Source organism: Symphalangus syndactylus, chromosome 5 (genome assembly GCF_028878055.3).
Source record: "Symphalangus syndactylus isolate Jambi chromosome 5, NHGRI_mSymSyn1-v2.1_pri, whole genome shotgun sequence".
NCBI classification, from domain to species: Eukaryota; Metazoa; Chordata; class Mammalia; order Primates; family Hylobatidae; genus Symphalangus; species Symphalangus syndactylus.
In genome coordinates this window covers 66,830,342-66,850,108 of record NC_072427.2, presented here as the reverse complement: position 1 = coordinate 66,850,108, position 19,767 = coordinate 66,830,342, and the positions used below count along the sequence as shown (strand labels likewise).

General features: G+C 59.6%; 1 protein-coding gene across 1 annotated transcript in view; it reads left to right on the top strand.

Annotated features, from left to right (window-relative positions):
• Positions 1-19,767, top strand: part of LOC129482678 (spectrin beta chain, non-erythrocytic 5) — a gene marked incomplete at its 5' end in the record, with an annotated part of 35,821 nt that overhangs the window by 9,756 nt on the left and 6,298 nt on the right. The window contains 32 exon segments of the mRNA XM_063638499.1: positions 186-386; positions 623-739; positions 1,772-1,929; positions 2,314-2,449; positions 2,710-2,855; positions 3,670-3,784; positions 3,873-3,983; positions 4,206-4,385; positions 5,627-5,830; positions 6,010-6,159; positions 6,591-6,695; positions 7,107-7,274; positions 7,727-7,876; positions 7,991-8,182; positions 8,315-8,410; positions 10,175-10,290; positions 10,380-10,494; positions 11,313-11,426; positions 11,566-11,687; positions 11,925-12,087; positions 12,294-12,482; positions 12,721-12,798; positions 13,459-13,631; positions 15,232-15,322; positions 15,464-15,610; positions 16,498-16,635; positions 16,715-16,971; positions 17,168-17,354; positions 17,608-17,820; positions 18,472-18,668; positions 18,789-18,993; positions 19,239-19,433. Coding sequence (XP_063494569.1) covers positions 186-386; positions 623-739; positions 1,772-1,929; positions 2,314-2,449; positions 2,710-2,855; positions 3,670-3,784; positions 3,873-3,983; positions 4,206-4,385; positions 5,627-5,830; positions 6,010-6,159; positions 6,591-6,695; positions 7,107-7,274; positions 7,727-7,876; positions 7,991-8,182; positions 8,315-8,410; positions 10,175-10,290; positions 10,380-10,494; positions 11,313-11,426; positions 11,566-11,687; positions 11,925-12,087; positions 12,294-12,482; positions 12,721-12,798; positions 13,459-13,631; positions 15,232-15,322; positions 15,464-15,610; positions 16,498-16,635; positions 16,715-16,971; positions 17,168-17,354; positions 17,608-17,820; positions 18,472-18,668; positions 18,789-18,993; positions 19,239-19,433 — 4,929 coding nt within the window.

Genomic DNA, 19,767 nt, shown 5'->3' with positions numbered 1-19,767 from the left:
CTCTGCCCCTACTCAGGTGTCCTGGCCTCTAAGCCCTCCCCCCCGGGTATCCCAATTTCCAAATCTCTGCCCCAGCTATTTTGACCCTGGGGGTCTTGCCATGATTGGGGCCTGAGCCATATCCATGGCTCTGCTCCAGACGCCCCTGGGTTAAGAGCAGCAGCCTCTCAAGCCAATCTGTGCAGGAGCTCCAGGTGGAGGTAAAAGCTCACCAGGGGCAGGTGCAACGGGTGCTGAGTTCTGGGTGGAGCCTGGCAGCCTCGGGGCACCCCCAAGCCCAACACATCGTGGAGCAGTGCCAGGAGCTGGAAGGCCACTGGGCAGAGCTGGAGAGGGCATGTGAGGTGCGGGCCCAGTGTCTGCAGCAGGCTGTCGCTTTCCAGCAGGTAGGATGCAGAGAGGTGGGGTTGGGGGAAGAGGCAGAAGTCAGGGCTCCTTGAGGGGCCACCTGTGGGACTCTCAGGGAGGCGGATCAGTGGTGGGGGCTCTGGGCTGGGAGCTCATGGGTGCCCCTATGGGCACAGAAGCCCCTTTGATGCTGGAGAGCAGGGGCAGATGTCTCCAGGGCTGACGGAGGGTGCTGTCTGAGATCCTCCAGGTGAGCTGGCCCCACTCTTGGCAGTACTTTCTGGATGTGTCAGAGCTGGAGAGCTGGGTGGAGGAGAAGCGGCCACTGGTGAGCAGTCAGGACTATGCCAGAGACGAGGCAGCCACCCTCAGGCTCATTAAGAAGCACCAGGTACCACGCCCTGAGCCTCCCCTGCAGTGTGGTCTGGGTGATGATGGACCATGGAGAGAGGGCTATCACCCTCCCTCTCTCAGAGGCATGGAGCCCTGCTCTTGCTTCCTGGAGACATAGACAGCCCCATCCCCACTGCCCACCCAGATCCCACAGTGCCCCTTCTTCCAAGGCGACCTGGGCACTGTGATGTACACGCTTTCTCCCTTCATCTTCTTACGAGTCTTGCCTCTCCCTGTGGCCTTGGGGTTTCTCCGCCTCCTCTTGCTTCCTCTCTACCCCGCCCCTGGCACTTTTCTCCTCTGTCAAGGTCACCTGCCCAGCCCGCTCCACATCTCCCACAGGTGTCTTCCTCCCAGGCTTTACCTGTCATCCTTTGAGTTAACCAAATGCCCTTCATGAAGCTGACCTCCTCCCACAAACATCCCCTGGCTGAAGGGAGGGAGGTCTCGAAGTCCCCTTCCTCACTCCTGAATTCGGACTCCCAGAACCACACAAGCTTCAAAGCCTGGAGCCCACGGCAGTCCCGGTTCCTGCTGTCACTGAACTGTCCTCCTGTCTGGGCATGTTTCCTGCACAGCCCCAGTTCCAGTGTGTTCTGCGACAGGACCTTCAGAGAAGGTCTTTCTAAAGGCCTGCAGCCTTGGCCTCACGGAGCACCCGTCTCCCGGCTATACTGGACAGCTTGTTTAACTCTGCCTCTCTCTTACACATGGATGTTGGGGTCCAGTCTAATGCCTCCTGTGCCCTCCCTTCCTTGGCCCAGATTAGCCAGCATTCACCTTTCCCTGCTAAATAATGAGCCCTCAGTGGGCACAGACCAGGTGTTCACTTTATGGAACAATAAGTACTTACTCCATCAGTAATGGGTAGATGGATGCTGGGTGGGTGGATGGAAGAGTTGCGGTAGATGGATGGGTGTGTGAGTGCTGGGTGAATGGATGAGGATTGGTGACTGGATGGGTGGGGGACAGACAGGTGGGTGGATGAGTCACCCAGGCTGAGCCTGGCATGGGTCCTCATGCATCACAGGCTCTACGGGAGGAACTGGCCATTTACTGGAGCTCCATGGAGGAGCTGGAGCAGAGGGCCCAAACCCTCACTGGCCCCAAAGTCACTGAGCAGCAGCGTGTGGTGCGGGAGAGGCTCCGGGAGCAGCTGCGGGCACTGCAGGAGTTGGTGGCCACACGGTGAGGGCACCGTAACCCCTTTCATCAGTGGGTACAGGAGGCCTAGCCACAGCTGACTGTTCCCATGCCATGGCCCAAAGTCAATCAGAACCCATAACCCCAGGCTGTAGAGATGCGTTGGGGGAAGGGCGTGTGTTGCTCACCTCTTCCCATAAATTCTTCAGTGAGGCCCCACAACTCCCTGCTCTCCATCTCCCCACATCCACACCCTCCTCTGCCCCTACACCCGCACTGCTGTGTCTACTACTCCCTGAATCGCGAGCTGCAGGCTTGGACAGAGACCTTGAGTAACCCCAGTTTTCAGATTGGCCCCTCTGGCTGGCCCGACTGGCCCCCAGGGCGGTGGGCAACTCACTTCTGCGGAACCACGGGCTGTCACCACAGGGACCGGGAACTGGAGGGGACCCTGAGGCTGCACAAGTTCCTGAGGGAGACCGAGGACCTGCAGAGCTGGCTGGCAAGGCAGAAGCAGGAGGCCGAAGGAGGGGAGAGCCTGGGGGAGGACCCCGAGCACGCCCTGGTGAGAAGAGAGCCAGGGTCAAGGAGGGTGCCCTGGGGCAGAGCCTGTGGGGTGGGGAAGCTGGCCCTGGCAGGGCAGAGGGAGAAGTTGGCGGCAGAGCGGTGAGCCCTGGCTGAGGTGGGGCCTCCTGAGTGGAGCGGGCAGACACCGTGGCCGTCAAGGCCCACTCACCCAGTTGGGCGCTGAGGTGCCTCGATTCCCAGGCTGCTTGCCGCCTGACCAGCCGGGGGCTACCTTGTCACCCACTCCCCTCTTCTCAGCGCCTCTGCACCAAGTTTGCAAAGTTTCAGCGCCAAGTGGAGATGGGCAGCAAGCGGGTGGCCGCCTGCCGGCTGCTGGCGGAGAGCCTGGTAGAGCGTGGGCACACTGCTGGCCCCATGGTCCGTCAGAGGCAGCAGGATCTGCAGTGAGTGCCCAGCGGGCCAGGCCAGCCTGGGGTTTGGAGGAAGGAGCTGGGCAGGCAGGGCCCAGAGTGGTAAGAGAGGATGGCATGCTGTGAGGGCCACGCTGGCCCTGGCTGCCCACAGGGCTCTGCAGGGGCCCTAGCTCCAGAGAAGCTGAGCCTGCCACAGGCTCTGGTCTGTGAAGGGAGGTGAGGCTGGGTGTGCAGGTCAGAGTCCTGCTCCCAGGATTGAGAGCAGGAGCTGTGGGAAGATGGTGGGGCCAGAAATCAGGGCCTTCCCCTGAGCTACCCCAGCTCCTATGCTCACTCGGGACAGCCCATGCCTCGTGTCATTCCTAGTTGTCCACTTGGCTGATTTGGATCCACTCCCAGCCTGTGAGCTTTGAGGCAAGGTCATGACTTGCTCATCACCACTAGCCCAGAGCCTGGCCTGGCAGAAGCCTTAGGAGCTCAGCGAGTTGCAGAGTTAGCAAGGAACGGAGAGATGTGGCCTCTGCCCACAAAGCGTCTGTAATCATAATCTGGGCGACGCACTGTGAATCAAAGCACAAGACGTGGGGAGTATCACAGAGCACAGATACCATTCAGTGCCGAGCATTACAGCAGCAAAGCACTGAATTCATGGTAAAGCTAGAAGACGGGCTCCCGGGAAGAAGGTGCGTAGGCAGGGCCACAGGCAGGAGAGGTTTCAAGGAGGAGGAGCTTTGGGCGAGTCCCCGTACAACTCAGAGAGGAGGGGGCTGACCGACCTAGCGGGAGGGAGGAATGAGACGGCCCAGCAGCTGACCCCTGCTGGTCTTCCACACGCCGTGGGCAGGGCCACCTGGTCGGAGCTGTGGGAGCTGACCCAGGCCCGAGGCCACGCGCTCCGAGATGCCGAGACCACCCTCAGAGTTCACAGAGATCTCTTGGAAGTCCTCACCCAGGTCCAGGTATGAGCCGGAGGGGTGGCTAGAAGTGGATACACTGCAGGCTCAGTGCCCACCCTCCATCCCTTATCTCCTCGGCATTCTCCCTCAGGAGAAAGCCACGAGCCTCCCCAACAGTGTGGCGTGGGACCTGCGTGGGCTGGAGGCTCAGCTGAGAAGCCACCAGGGACTGGAGCGAGAACTCGTGGGCACCGAGCAGCAGGTGAGCCCAGCTGGCTGCCTCTCCCACCCAGGCCCCTGCAGCCCCCTCAGGCTGGCCTGCCTGTTCCTCTAGATTTTCCACTGTCCCTCAGGGCCTCCCATGGGCCTACTGTGCATGGCAGGATGTGGCCCAAGGGGGCCAGAGTTCCCAGGCAAGGGATACATCTGCGGGATAATCAGGAGGACATGACCCTTGCCTCCCTGTTCCCTTCCCCTTCCGCAGCTGCAGGAACTGCTGGAGACTGCAGGCAGGGTGCAGAAGCTGTGTCCGGGGCCTCAGGCCCATGCGGTGCAGCAGAGGCAGCAAGCTGTGATGCAGGCGTGGGCAGTGCTGCAGCAACGCGTGGAGCAGCGCAGGACCCAGCTGGAGCGGGCACGCCTCCTGGCCCGCTTCCGCACCGCGGTGAGGGCTCCTGCCCCTTGGGTGGCATGTGTGCGCATGTGTGTGTGCTGCACCACACATGGGCATGCACGCATGAGGCCCTCCAGCTCCGGAGGGAGAACAAACATGGACTCGGGTGGGAGAGCACGAGCACACGGGATGTCAGTCTGGCTGGTCAGGGGCTGAGCACATGGGCGTAGCAGTAACACCTTAGGGTCTGGGTCAGTGCCAGCAAGGTGAGTGGCAGGGCAGTCATGCGGGGTCCCAGCCAGGGCTGGGAGTAAGAACTGCCCAGGAAAGCTCATAACTGGAGACCCAGATGTTAGACAGTGACCTCTGGATCAGCCAGTATCTATTTAATGTCTGTCTTCAGCTCCCGGCTGAAGCCACAGGTGGAGAGAGGAGGGTAATATAGAAGCTATGGAAAGTGGAACTGCTGCCCTCATGGAGCCCTCCTTCCTGGGGAGATGAGCCCGAAACCCAGAGAATCAGACTGGGACAGTAAGTCCTGGCCACGGGGTGTCCCCGGCATCCCCCTGTCCTGGGACCTGGCAGACCAGGAGGCCCAAACTGACACTGCAAAAAGGCTTGAGTTTAGGGACCCAACTCTGCTGCTTTGCTGGCAGTGTGAGCTTGAGCAAGGCACTTAACCCTGGGTTTGTCATGCACTTAGAGTTTACAAGACTCTTTGTGCCATTTACCCTTCCTTCCTCCATGCAATAGGATATTTGGACAAGGGCCTGAAGTCCCTCCAGCACCAGTCTTGTATAGTTGTACACAAATCAGCAGAAGACAGTCTGTAAGGGTTAAATTAGTAATTCAGAGAACAAGGAGAGCAGTGCAATGGTCAAATACCAGGGAAGGCTTCACCAGGCAAAGGCGGCCAAGGGGCCCTTGAAGGGCAGGTGAACTTTCTTTCCCCATCAAGCAGTCTTGATGGGGCTGATCTTGCTAGCCGCCAGTCCCATGGCCTCATCCAGGTGAGCTCTGTAGAGATGGGAAGGCAGGAGGAGCAAAGGCCAGAGATGTGTCGTGGTGAGGGTCTGGCTCGTGTGGGGGGTTCGTGGTTCTGGGAGGATCGGGTTGGATGAGAACGGAGAAACCAAGTGACAAAGGGCCACAGGTGCCTCACCCGAGGCCCTGACCCGGGTCGGCTCGGGCTGTGTGAGTGGACTCAGGTGGGCTGCAGTTGCCTCAGCGCCTGGTTTCCTGCTGCCCAGCCCAGCCCTCACCCAGCTCTCCCTCCGTGTCCCTGGGATCAGGTGCGCGATTACACCTCCTGGGCAGCCCGCGTGCGCCAGGACCTGCAGGTGGAGGAGAGTTCGCAAGAGCCCAGCAGTGGCCCGCTGAAGCTCAATGCCCACCAGTGGCTCCAGGCGGAGCTGGAGGCCCGGGAGAAGCTGTGGCAGCAGGCCGCCCAGCTGGGCCAGCAGGCACTCCTGGCTGCAGGGACACCCACCAAGGAGGTGGGTCCCCTTTCCTGGTGCCCCCACATACCCTAGCTGACCTAGCCTGTGCCTGGCCACCTGGTGCCCCGTCCTACTGTGCCATGCTGACCTCTCCTCAGGAGCTTCCCTCAGGATCCAGTCCTCACCTCACCCACACCGCCCTCCCCAACTGAGGCTCCTCATGTGTCCATCCCCAGGTCCAGGAAGAGCTTCGAGCCCTGCAGGACCAGAGGGACCAGGTGTATCAGGCCTGGGCACGGAAGCAAGAGAGGCTGCAGGCCGAGCAGCAGGAGCAGCTCTTCCTCAGAGAGTGCGGCCGCCTGGAGGAGATCCTCGCGGCCCAGGAGGCAGGTCCCCTCCCACCCTCACACTCCGCACAGCCTCCTGCTCCTCCTTTCCATTCCCCTCTCTGCTCAGTCCCTTTCCTCCTGCCTCTCTGGCTTTTTCTCTAATATGGGGCAGCTGTGCACAAGTCCTTCCAGGTGGCCACGGTGAAGCACTGAGGCCCCTGAGCGTCCAGTGACATCCTCAGCCCCTATCCCAGACTGAGCTCCGAGGAAGTTGGCCAGAGGCTGGTCATGCTCCCCACATGGTGCAGAGGTTGAGGTGTCGCAGCCTCCCAACCTGGGCTCCCACTCCTCCTCACAGCTCCTTGCCAAGCTCAGTGGGCACTCCTGAGGCCCTGCCACACCCAGAGTGCCCATGGGCACAGACTGCAGCTGGAGGGGCTGGCTGGCTGGAAGGCTTGGTGGCCTCTTTGACTTTTCTGTGGATCCAGGTCTCCCTGAAAACCAGTGCCTTGGGGAGCTCGGTGGAAGAGGTAGAGCAGTTGATTCGCAAGCACGAGGTCTTCCTGAAGGTTCTGACTGCCCAGGACAAGAAGGTAATGGACTCAGGAGGTCTGGGCGTGGTCAGAGTGTGGGGGTCAGGAGAGAGTCCTGAAGGGGGTCACAGGGCGCTTGGTGCATTCCCGGAGGCAGTGCTGATGAGCCTGCGAGGCTGGGGGCCTGGATGGGGTTGACTGAGCAAGTTGTATGTGTGGCTCAAGAAGAGGGCCCAGGGGGAGATGGGCCACACTGCAGAGACCCACACGGGGCATTCGGCTCTGTCCACACCATGTGGTCCTTGGGGAGCAGACTGGTCTGGCTTGTGGCTGGGAGGATCAGACGCCCCTCAGCCATGTGGGGCTGAGGAAAGGGCTCCGGGGCCCTCGAAGAAAGGACTGTGAGCCCTGCAGGCCAGGCCCTGCCCCAGCCCAGGGTGGGAGAGCAGCAGTTGTGCCCCTGCCCCACAGGAGGCAGCCCTGCGTGAGCGGCTGAAGATGCTCCAGCGCCCCCGGGTGCGGGACCGGCTTCCCATCCTGCTGCAGCGCCGGGTGAGAGTGAAGGAGCTGGCGGAGAGCCGGGGACACGCCCTGCACGCCTCCCTGCTGATGGCCAGCTTCACCCGGGCCGCAACCCAGGTCAGACGGCACCCCCAGCCCAGGGCCTTCCACTGGAACCACACTCGACAGTTTTCAGCCGCCTTCACACCACAACACTGTGAGGCGGAAACAGGTTCAGGGGGTGGATGGCTTTCCCAGAGGCTGTGCTGGAGCCCAGAACATGGGATCTAAGCCCCTTTGTGTGGAGACCCCACCAGTGTCCCAGCTCTAGCAGGGCCAGGGCAAGAGAGGTGGGGAAGGGAGCAGGGCAGCCCAGAGCCCCAGTAGTAGGGGCCACACCTCCAAAACGAGAGCCCACCCAAGGCCCTGCCCAGCTGCCTTCCGGAGCTAGAACCTTCAGGGCACATTTACCAGGTGCTGCCCGCCCCACCCCTGAGGCCAGCCTCCTGTGAATGGCTGGGGGCTAGGCCTGTGGTGTCTGGGGCCCGAGGCTGCAGAACATCACAGCATTCACGTCCCACCCCCACCAGGCTGAGGACTGGATCCAGGCATGGGCCCAGCAGCTGAAGGAGCCGATCCCTCCTGGGGACCTGAGAGATAAGCTGAAGCCCCTGCTGAAACACCAGGCCTTTGAGGCTGAAGTCCAGGCCCATGAGGAGGTCATTACCTCTGTTGCCAAGGTAACAACCGGGCCCTCAGCCCCAAGCCTGCCCCAAAGTGTGGCCCAGGGGCGATGTCGGTCTTAGGAGGAAGGGCGGCAGGCAAGATGTCCTGTGTCCCCTCTCTCCCTCCAGAAGGGAGAGGCTCTCCTGGCACAGAGTCACCCTCGAGCGGCAGAGGTCTCCCAGTGGCTGCAGGGCCTGCGGAAGCACTGGGAGGACCTGAGGCAGGCAGTGGCCCTCAGAGGCCAGGAGCTGGAGGACAGGCGGAACTTCCTGGAGTTCCTGCAGAGAGTGGACCTCGCAGAGGCCTGGATCCAGGAGAAGGTGTAGCCCCAGCCGGGCGGGGGCTGAGATGGGGGGAGGAGCCCTCCCTTGACAGGAGGGAGCCCCAGCAGCAGGTGCCAGGAACCTGGGCTGGTGCTCAGAGCGCTCCCTCCCCACCCTCGGCCTTCACAGGAGGTGACAATGAATGTTGGTGACCTGGGCCAGGACCTGGAGCACTGCCTGCAGCTCCGACGGCGGCTCCGCGAGTTCCGAGGAACCTCGGCTGGGGTGAGGGGGCCTTGCTGGGTAGAGGTTGGCCATGCATCCCGCACTGAAAAGCCAGTTGAGAGCAGGGAAAGAGTGTGGGATGTAGGGCAGGGCGTGGGCTCCATGCCTGCTCCTCCCATGCCCACAGGCAGGCTCCCTCCTCTCACCTGCCTTCACTCCTTCCTCCTTAGAATGGGGGTAGCACCCACCTCAGAGGTAAGAGAGCACGTATGTGGTGGCAGGTATGTGAATCTCTAGCTGTGATAAAACTGCATAGACCTGACCCCCACTGCCACGCACAGATGCATACTTGCAAAAACTGATAAAATCTGAATGAAGTCTGGTCTAGTTGGTAGTATTATACTGTCAGCTTTGTGGTTTTAATGTTATCGTTATATAGGATGCTGTTGTAAGGGAAGCTGGGGAAGGGCACATGGACCTCTCCGCAGGACTTTTGCAATTTCTTGGGCATCTATAATTATTTGAAAAAATCTTAAAAAGATAGGACATATGCCTGGATGTGGCGGATAATCAGCACCCGCCTTCAGTGTGACTATTTCAGCGTCTCAGCATCTCCTCCTTACCCCACACCCGCTCCCTCACACATGCACACACCAAACATCTATTTCTCTTATGTGGTATACAGGAAAAAAAATGGCAAATGTATTGACAATCAGGTGTTAAAGACCAAATGTGCTAACCTTGTCCCCCGGTACATGTATGTATTACTTTTTAAGAGGCGGCAGTGCTTAAACCTAAGACATCCCTTGCTAATGGTGGAATTTCACAGACGCTGTGCCAGATGCTGTAGCAGGAAGAGAGCTAGACTCTAAAGGAGCTGGGCTTGAATCCTGGCTCTGCCGCAAAGGCGCCACGTTAGCCTCTGAGCTCTGCTCCAGCATCTATAAAAGGACGGAAATGTCCTTCCCTGCCTACCTTGCATGAGGCACTTCATAGGAAAGTGCTTTGGAAATTTAAACAAGCTCTACAGATGCCAGAGGCAGGAGACCTGCAATCGCACCCTGCGGTGGACCCCTCCCTGTGTACCTTTAAACCCCACCCAGTGTCCAAGCAGCACCAGCCTCAGCTCAGACGAGTCCTGGGGTGGGGACACCCAAACCCCAGGAAGCCAGAGCTCACTGTTCCATTCCACAACCTCCCTTTGCCTCTCTTCATCCAAGACGCTGAGTTTCTGTGGCTGGGCACAGCGGCTCACGCTTGTAATCTCAGCAGTTTGGGAGGCCAAGGCAGGCAGATCACTTGAGGTCAGGAGTTTGAGACTAGCCTGGCCAACATGGTGAAACTCCGTCTCTATGAAAAATACAAAACTTAGCCGGGCTTGGTGGCAGGCATCTGTAGCACCAGCTACTCGGGAGGCTGAGGTAGGAGAATCACTTGAACCGCGGAGGTGGAGGTTGCAGTGAGCTGAGATTGTGCCACTGCAACAATAATGCAACAGAGAGAGACTCCATCTCAAGAGTTTCTGTTAGTGAGCATGTGCCCACTCTCCCCCTCCTACATGGTACCCAGTGCAGGGATCCCATTTTCTGGCCTTAGAGATGACTCTGGGGCTGCAGGCTCCAAGCTGATCTTGCTCACTTCACCTGGACGGGGTGACGTCAGGCACCTGCCACAGTAGAGGAGGCAGGAGGCAGTTCCTCCCACTGCCCAAATATGCTGTTCCTCGTGCTCTGGGGCCCAGGCTTGCTCCCAGTGCCCGCTGAGGTGGGAAGAAGGGGCTCTGCGTGGGGGGTGCCAATGCCCTCACCCGTACCTCCCCTGCAGGACACAGTGGGTGATGCCCGCATCAGGAGCATCAGTGACTTGTCGCTGCAGCTCAAGAACCGGGACCCTGAGGAAGTCAAGATCATCTGCCAGCGGCGAAGCCAGCTCAACAACAGGCCAGTCCCAGGCTGAGGAGAACCAAGGGGCTGGGAGAGGGGTGGAAGGCCACCTCAGGCTCCACATTACACCACCACCCCTTGGCCAGGTGGGCGAGTTTCCATGGCAACCTGCTCCGGTACCAGCAGCAGCTCGAAGGGGCCCTAGAGATACACACATTGTCCCGAGAGCTAGACAATGTCACCGAGAGGATTCAGGAGAAGGTACATGGTGGAAAGAGGTCCTGGCGGGGGCTGTGAGCAAATGCAGTCAGGGGAGGGGGCGCTGCCTAGAGTTTCCCATGCGTCTTCCCCCTCACTGACCTCTCCTATTCAGCTGGGTACTTGGAGGTGGGTCCCATCAGGTCTGCACCAGGGACATCTGATGGGCTGGCCCTCGGGATCAACTCAGGACCATAGAAGCACCCATTGCAAGCTCAGTGGGGGCTTCCCTGTCTCCTTTCTCCCCTAGATCCTGGTCCCCAGATATATGGCAGGTCCAGAGGCCAGAAAACACCCTCTCTGTTTCCTCCCATCTCTGAGGAAGCCCAAACCCTCAGGAGATTTGCCCTGGGACTGGGTACACAACCAGAGGGCCCCGGGCTGGAATCTGGCAGGGTTAGAACCCGGTCTAGGAAGCCCTCATGTGAAACAGGTGCTGCCTGTGGTGGGCACGCCTGGCTGTTTCCTCTGCTGGCTCCTGCCCTCAGATGACGGCACCGGCCTGTCTGCCCAGGCCTGTCTGTCTATCCATCCTTGCTCTATTTTCTTTCTCACTCCTCAAGGGATGAGAGTCGAGTGAGACAGTGTACAGGGAAGCAGCACACACGTGAGGTTCTCCCCTCAGAGGAGACTCCAAATCCAGAGTTGCTCCTCTGAATCATCCCCTCACATAAGGAAGAGATCTCTGGCCCTCAAAGCCGGGGCCAGGAAATCACGCTGGGGACTTGCTGTACACACAGAAGCCACTGGCCAGGCCCTTTGCCAGGAAGGAGGAGCCGAAGCAAAGGCCTAGCAGGTAACTGGCCGTGCCCCTCCTCCAGGAAGCCCTGATGCAGGCCCTGGACTGCGGGAAGGATCTGGAGAGCACACAGAGGCTGCTGCGGAAACATGAGGAGCTGGAGCGGGAAGTGCACCTCATCCAGGCCCAGGTGGAGGTGCGCAGCTGGCTGTGGAGCTGGGCCCAGGGCACCTCCTCAGTGGGACCCTAGTCAGGAGCGGGGAGGAGGGGCTTTGCGATGCCAGGGTGGCCCAGGGCTCCCCTGCCCCAGCCTCTGACCCTGGCTTCCCCCACAGTCCCTAGAGCATGAAGTGGGCCGCCTCTGCCAGAGAAGCCCTGAGGCAGCCCACAGCCTCAGACACAGGCAGCAGGAGGTAGCCGAGAGCTGGTGGCAGCTCCTGAGCAGGGCCCAGAAGCGGTATGAACCCCGCAGGCCTTGCCCTCGCCGACCCATCCTCCAGCACCTCAGTCCCCACACCTCCCCTCAGCCCCTAGGATTCCTTCTCCACCCTTCAAATAACTGCACTGTTCTCCCAGTAACTCCCAGCCTGTGGGCCCTCCTGTGGTTGAGGGGATTAAGGGACAGAAGATACCAGTGAGCACAGGGCAGAGGGGTTTGAAGGCCTGGGGACTAGCTGATAAGTGCTGTGGGCAGGAGGGAGGCGCTGGATGCCTTGCACCAAGCTCAGGAACTCCAGGCAACGCTGCAGGAATTGCTGGTCGGCGCCCAGAGGCTGCGGGCTCAGATGGACACGAGCCCCGCTCCTCACAGCCCTGTGGAAGCCCGGCATATGTTAGAAGAGCATCAGGAGCGCAAGGTGAACGGGCAGCTGGCCCAAGCCTTTCCCAGGCCCTCACCTCTGCCCTGCCCTCCCCTTCCTCTCATCCCCTTGCTCTTGGGCCTCCTGAGTGTCCTGCCCTGCCTGTCTCCTCCAGCCTCCCACTCCTCAGCTGCTTCCCCACCTCTCTCCTGCCTGCTGGGCTGCTTCCAGCCCCCAGTGATCTGAGCCCAGTCCTGTTCCAGGCCGAGCTGGACTCCTGGGCAGACAGCATCAGCCTGGCCCGAAGCACTGGGCAGCGACTGCTCACAGCGGGGCACCCCTCCAGCTCCGACATTCGCCAGGCGCTGGCTGGCTTAGAACAGGAGCTGAGCAGCCTGGAAGGGGCCTGGCAGGAGCACCAGCTGCAGCTGCAGCAGGCCCTGGAGCTACAGGTAGGCACAGTCCCATCTCCAGCCTGCATCTTGCCCCACCCAACAGGGCCTGCACTGACCCCACAGCCTCTGGTCAAGGCTAAGGCTGGAGGGGCTGCCGTGCCAGGGACTTCCCCACCACTCAGCACTCTTGCCTTCCAGGACCCTGGTTCCCCAACCTGTGCCGCTGGAACGGTCACTCCAACTGCAGTGGCTGGACCCTCCGCCCACTGTCTCTTGCCTTTTCCTTTGTTCTCAGCTGTTTCTGAGCTCCGTGGAGAAGATGGAACGTTGGCTTTGCAGCAAGGAAGACTCCCTAGCCAGTGAGGGTCTATGGGTAGGTGCCCAGCAGGAATGGGCAGGAGGGGGGACTTACAAGAGCAGCATTAGGGGTCAAACGAGCCAGTGCTGCCTGAGCTCCCCAGGCCAGGGATCCTCCCCTTCTGGGGCACCTCCCCATCCTGGGCCACATCCGTCACTGGGCAGTTACTTACCTGTCATCTGGAGCAGTTCCCATGCAGCTGTGGGCAGGCCCCACTGCGAACACCGAGGAGCTTCTAGAGTGCCTGTGTGGGCCTGACCCATTCTTGCCGCCTCACCCCTGCCCTCCTCGCTTCCCAAATGCCTAGAGGTTTGCTTTTCCCACCACTGCCCCAACCCTGAAGCAGACAAGTGTAACTTATAGGAGACCTCAGAGGATAACTGGAGACTAACATAGTCCTCCGGAGAGAGCAGAGGAGGGAGCTTTCACCTTACACGAAAAAGCTCTGCCTGCCTTGGAGATTCTGGCTTTTGATCCCTATCCCAAATGCCTCCCCTGGCTGGGAATCACTGTCCTAAAGCTGGAAACAGCCTTGAGGGACGTGAGGGATGTGTTTGGGCGGAGCAGCCGCTCTGTGGATGAGCATTTGGTAGGATGGTTCTAGGTGGGAAGGCAGGTAGCCTGGGATGGGAGGGGAAGCCTCATGGACAGTATCGGGTTCCCCACTCCCACCAGGACCCCTTGGACCCCATGGAGCCCCTTCTGTGGAAGCACAAGATGCTGGAGCGGGACCTGGAGGTGCAGGCGGGAAAGATCAGCACTCTGGAGGCCACGGCCCGCGGCCTGCACCACGGTGGGCACCCCGAGGCCCAAAGTGCCCTGGGCAGTTGCCAGGCCATGCTTCGAAGGTAGCGGTGGCTCTGGGGTGAGGGGTGCTGTGGGCGGGCTGGCACAGGCATCTGGCATCCCGGTTCTTCCCTTCCCACTCTTCCACTACTTGGCCCAGGCTCACCAGCCTTTTCCAAGGACTGAAGTCAGATGCCGGGGGTCCCCACCACCCCGGCCCTGCAATGTGTCTGCCTGTTATGGACATCAAACACCACGTGGAAAATCCCACTTCCTTCTTCATTCAGTTGAGATCAAAGGGAGTTTAAAGAGAGGCTTATGCTAGGAGACCAAGGGGAAACCATCTCACAAAACGGAAGGTTGCAGGGCACAGAGGTCAAGTGTCGGCCTTCCAGGGTCACAGTCCTGAGTCCCTGTGCTGCTCACTAATGGCAGGACTCAGACAAGTTCCTCCTCACGGCAGCTGAGCCTCACATCCTGGGCTTTAAGGGCTGTGATGAGGACGAAAGCACGGTGCTGGCCCCACAGGCAGGCTAGCAGAAGTCTTAGTTCGTCTAACTGAAGTTCAGACACAGATGCATGTGACCTGCACGGCCCATGAGACCCCAGCTCTGCGGTTTTTTTCCCTGTAAAAGCTCATTGGGTTTGGCTGCGTCATGCAGCTCCTCAGACTTTTAGATCAAGGCAGATACGGTCAAAAGCCAGATCCCAGACTGGTGGGGGCTTTTGTCCTTCTCAGAGAGCCGATCAGAGAGTCAGCCAGCACCCACAAATGCCGTGGCTCCTTGTGCTGGTGTCCTGGCAGTGGTCAGGGCCACCCCCTCTCCATTCTTGCAGGTGGACCACACCTGGGTACCTGTGGAGGTCTTTGAATTAACGGAATGCAAACTTTGCTGGTCTCTGTCACCACCCCCTCCCCCCAGTCACCTTAGGTGGTTCCTAGCAGGCTCAGCTTCCCCCAGCACAGTGCCACCCTGACTTCCAGCCCCTGGCTTCTGCCCTCCTGCAGGAGGCAGATCTTCCCCCCCCCGTGCTTGTGTCTGCCCATTTTCTCCTCTCATAAGGTCACACTGGATTAGGACCCACCCATATGACCTCATTTTCACTTAATTACCTCTTTTAAAGACGCTGTCTCCAAAAACACTTCCGGAGTTAGGCCTTCAACATAAGAACTCAGGGGTACAGGCTGGGTGCAGTAGCTCACGCAGGTAAACCTAGCACTTTGAGAGGCCGAGGCAGGTGGATCATTTGAGGTCAGGAGTTCAAGACCAGCCTGGCCAACATGGGGAAACCTTGCCTCTACTAAAAATACAAAATTTAGCTGGGCGTGGAGGCCTGAGCCTGTAGTCCTAGCTACTCGGTAGGCTGAGGCAGAAGAACTGCTTGAACCTAGGAGGTGGAGGTTGCAGTGAGCAGAGATTGTGCCACTGCACTCCAGCCTGGGTGACAGAGTGAGACTCTGTCTCAAAAACAAAAACAAACTTGGGGGTACAAGATCCGGCCCATAACAGACACAAACACAGAGGGGGAGTGCAATGTATCTTTATTCCAAAGGAAACTCCAAACTCGGAGTATATTCATACCCGAGAAAGCCTAGGCTGGACGGGCACCCCACCCGGCCCCGGGGGTGGCTCCAGGCCCACGAGCCTCTCCTCCCGGCAGGAAGGAGGTGCTCTTCAGGCAAGCCGGGACCCGCCGCCGTCGCCTGGAGGAGCTCCAGCAGCTGCAGGCCTTCCTGCAGGACTCCCAGGAGGTTCGCCTCGCTTGGAGAGGGAGGCGGTCATGGTGGGGAAGGAGTCGACCCAGGGAAAGGCCACCCTTCCTCTGGGGTATCCCAGAGGTCGGGGGAAGGGGAAAGCCCTAGACAGCAGGCCTGTCCTCCCCATGTGCCCAGGTGGCCACGTGGCTGAGGGAGAAGAACCTGGTGGCCTTGGAGGAGGGTTTGCTGGACACAGCCACGCTGCCAGCGCAGTTACGGAAGCAGCAGAATTTCCAGGCGGAGCTGGACGCGAGCATGCACCAACAGCAGGAGCTGCAGCGGGTGAGGCCCTGAGGGCAGGAGGGTGGTGGGACAGCTCTCCAGGCAGAGCACAGGACAGTCTCCCAGAGCTGGTGCTGAACCACAGTAATGGTGGCCAACGTTATCCAGTACTTTCTGTGTGCAGGCATCTGGCTAAGCGGTTGTGTAGGCGGAAGTGTAGTAAGAAGCAGTTGCTTCCCCGGGGCGGGGGCACCCTTTCCAAAAATGGCACCTTTTCAGTAATTTTAAAGATAACATTTTGTTGTGAACAGGACATAGCCAGCAGTCCTGTGAGTGAAGGAGTCAAAACATAGCCACTTTGAGACAGGGTCTTGCTCTGTCGCCCAGGCTGGAGTGCAGTGGCAAGATCTTAGCTCACCGCAACCTCCGCCTCCCAGGCTCAAGTGATCTTCCCAGCTCAGCCTCCCAAGTAGCTGGGATCACAGGCCCACACCACCACATCTGGCTACTTTTTTGTATTTTTGGTAGAGATGGGGTTTCTCCATGTTGTCCAGGCTGGTGTCAAACTCCTAAGCTCAGGCGATCCACCCACCTAAGCCTCCCAAAGTGCCGGGATTACAGGAATGAGCCACTGTGCCCAGCATAGCACTTTTTAAGACCTTGTCTATTCCACCTGCAAAGGCAGGTCCTGACCCCAGGTTGGCTCCCTCTGATATAAATCACCCTGCTAAGTATTTTATATGACTTATCTCATTTAAACAAAATAACCATTATTTTCTCTATGATACGGATGAGGAAAATGAGGCTTAGGTAAAAAAAGTTGCTCAAGATCATGCAGCTGGACCGCAGGGACTCTGCAGCTGTAGTGCTGGTGGTCAGAGTCAACGCAAGTGCCCTGGTACCAGCAGTCCTGAGTCCACAAGGTGTGTTTCATGTTGTGGCTGCAGGAGGGACAGAGGCTGCTGCAGGGGGGCCATCCAGCCTCAGAGGCCATCCAGGAGCGACTGGAGGAGCTGGAAGCACTCTGGGGTGAGCTGCAAGACAACTTCCAGAAGAAGGTGGCCAAGCTCCAGAAGGCCTGCGAGGTGAGGTTGTGCAGGCCCGAGGGGCGGCTGGCCGGGCTTCAGGCCTCTCCCCTCCTGCCTACCTCACTTTCTACCCTAGGCCCTGCATCTGCGGCGGAGCATGGAGGAACTGGAGAACTGGCTGGAGCCCATCGAAGTTGAGCTGAGAGCCCCCACTGTGGACCAGGCCCTGCCTGGGGTGGGCGAGCTCCTGGGCACACAGAGGGAGCTGGAAGCAGCAGTGGACAAGAAGGCTAGGCAGGCTGAGGCACTGCTGGGCCAGGCCCAGGCCTTCATGAGGGAAGGCCACTGCCTTGCCCAAGACGTGGAAGAGCAGGCCCGGCAGCTGCTTCAGAGGTAGATCCACCTGTGCCCTCAGCTTCTCTTCCCTGCCTTCCTGGAGGGACACCCACCCCTGCCCCTAACTGATGTCTTCTCACTTTCTCCCCTTGCCCATGGTGAGGGCCACAGCTGGGTGATCTGTGTCACCAGGTATCCCTAATACTGACACCCTGGTCCCTGCCTCCCTTGGTCCCACCCTCCACCGCTGCAGGTTCAAGAGCCTGAGGGAGCCCCTGCAGGAGCGCAGGACGGCCCTGGAGGCCCGGAGCCTCCTCTTGCAGTTCTTCAGGGACGCTGATGAGGAAATGGCCTGGGTGCAGGAGAAGCTGCCTCTGGCCGCTGCCCAGGACTACGGCCAGAGCCTGAGTGCGGTGCGGCACCTGCAGGAGCAGCACCAGGTGTGGGCCCACTCGGGGAGGGCCGGCCTCGCACATGAGCAGGGCTTCTCAGCCAAGTAAATGGCACTTTCTGGGCCCAGCCAGGAACTCTCTGCCTGTGGGGGCTTTTGGGATGCCCTGGATTCTTTGGGAGTCATGGGGACAGGGAATTCCTTGGGGACAAGTTAGTGGGGTCCCGTGAAACTTCGAGCACAACTGTGGGAGTCCCCCAAGGGTCAGCAACATCCACATCCTCCTGCCTCCTCCCCCACAGAACCTGGAGAGTGAGATGAGCAGCCACGAGGCTCTGACCCGGGTGGTGCTGGGCACTGGGCACAAGCTGGTGCAGGCTGGGCACTTTGCCGCCCACGAGGTGGCCACCCGGGTGCAGCAGCTGGAGAAGGCCATGGCCCACCTACGGGCAGAGGCGGCGCGGAGGCGGCTTCTGCTGCAGCAGGCTCAGGAGGCCCAGCAGTTTCTGACTGAGGTGAGAGGACTGATGGGCAGGGCACAGCAGGCAGGCCTGGAACACAGGGCGAGTGCGGCCGGGAGGTAACTCCGGGCCTGGGCACCTTTCGTCTCCTCCACTCAGTGGTCTTCCTGCCCCCCAAGGGCTTCCTTCCACATGTTTCCCAGAACACAGCTGCTGGCTGGGTTGGCTTTTGTCTTTTTTCCCTCTAGACCAGTGGTTCTCAACCAGGGCTTTACATGAGAATCACCTGGAACCTTCCCTGGACGATTATACCACCTCAATTACTTCAGAATGGTGAATACAATTGTAAAGGAAGAAAAACTGAAGTAAATGAAGTAAATAGGCTAATAAATGAAAGGGAGAAACACTGCAAGGAATATTTGCTAAAACTTGGTTTTATTAAGTGACAAAAACAAAATCTATGCCTATGAACCAAGAATAAAATGTCTATTTTGCATAGAAAAAAACAATCACCTGGACCCTTTACAAAACACTGCCGCTCTGGCTGTGTTCCGGACCAGATGAGGCTGCTTAGGAGTGGGGCCAGGCCGAGGGAGCAGGACAGCTCCCAGGTGATTCCCATGTGCAGCCAGGCTGAGAATCGTGGCTATAAATCCTGAGCCCTGGAGGGTGCCCCGGGAAAACGGATCTCCACTCTGACCCCAGCTCCTGGAGGCGGGATCCTGGCTGGCCGAGCGGGGCCATGTCCTGGACAGCGAGGACATGGGCCACAGTGCTGAGGCCACACAGGCGCTTCTGCGGCGGCTGGAGGCCACCAAGAGAGACCTGGAAGCGTTCGGCCCACGCATCGAGCGGCTGCAGCAGACAGCAGCACTCCTGGAGAGCAGGAAGAACCCAGAAAGGTGGGCAGGAGCCACACCATCAGGGAAGGAGCAGAGAGAAGCCCCCTACAGAGGTGGTAGGAGACTGCTCCAGCCTGGAGAGGAAGGGCTGCAGTCCAGGCTGTCGCTCTCTTCCCGCAGCCCCAAGGTGCTAGCCCAGCTGCAGGCAGTTCGGGAGGCCCACGCAGAGCTGCTGCGGAGGGCGGAGGCCAGGGGGCACGGTCTGCAGGAGCAGCTGCAGCTACACCAGCTGGAGCGAGAGACCTTGCTCCTCGACGCCTGGCTGACCACTAAGGCAGCCACCGCCGAGTCCCAGGACTATGGGCAGGACCTGGAGGGCGTCAAGGTGAGTCACTCCTGAGCAAACCTCACGGGGAGTGGGCAGAGGCCGAGGAAGGCCTGCCTTGGGATGAAAGGGTTGCTGGGGAGTCAGCAGAAAGAAGCCTGGAGAGGGTGTCCTAGGGAGGATCCCGATGGTTCCAGAACCTGGGTTGAGAGATTTCAGAGCCATCAGTCTGCTGAGCTCTTCATGAGCTTTGAGAGTTCATGATACCATCTCGAGTGACCCTGCTGGGCCTCACACCTTTGCAGGTGCTGGAAGAGAAGTTTGATGCTTTCAGAAAGGAAGTGCAGAGCCTGGGCCAGGCCAAGGTGTATGCCCTGAGGAAACTGGCAGGCACCCTAGAGCGGGGTGCACCCAGGTGCTGTCCCCACATCCAAGCCCAGAGGAGCCGCATTGAGGCCGCTTGGGAGAGGTTGGACCAAGCAATAAAAGCCCGCACAGAGGTAGGTGACCACAGGCTGGGCCGAGCTAAGGGGTGTCAGGGTCTTCAAAAAATCCCTCTAAGCTCCCCCTACCACAGGCTTTGGTTCCAACAAGACACACAGCCTGCTGGCCTCAAGTGAATGCGCCTTCTCCCTCACCTGCTCAGCTTTCTTCCAGGACTTGGCTGCAGCCCAGGACATTCCATCTCTGTAGATCCTGGGCTGGGGCTGCCTCCTGAGCTGACCCTGTCCCCCAGCCCCATGAGAGGCACTGCAGGTGGTACTGCCAGGGTCAGCCAGATCCCCAAGAACCGGCCTGCTCCCTCACGTGGACCCAACACCTCGCGTCTGCCTT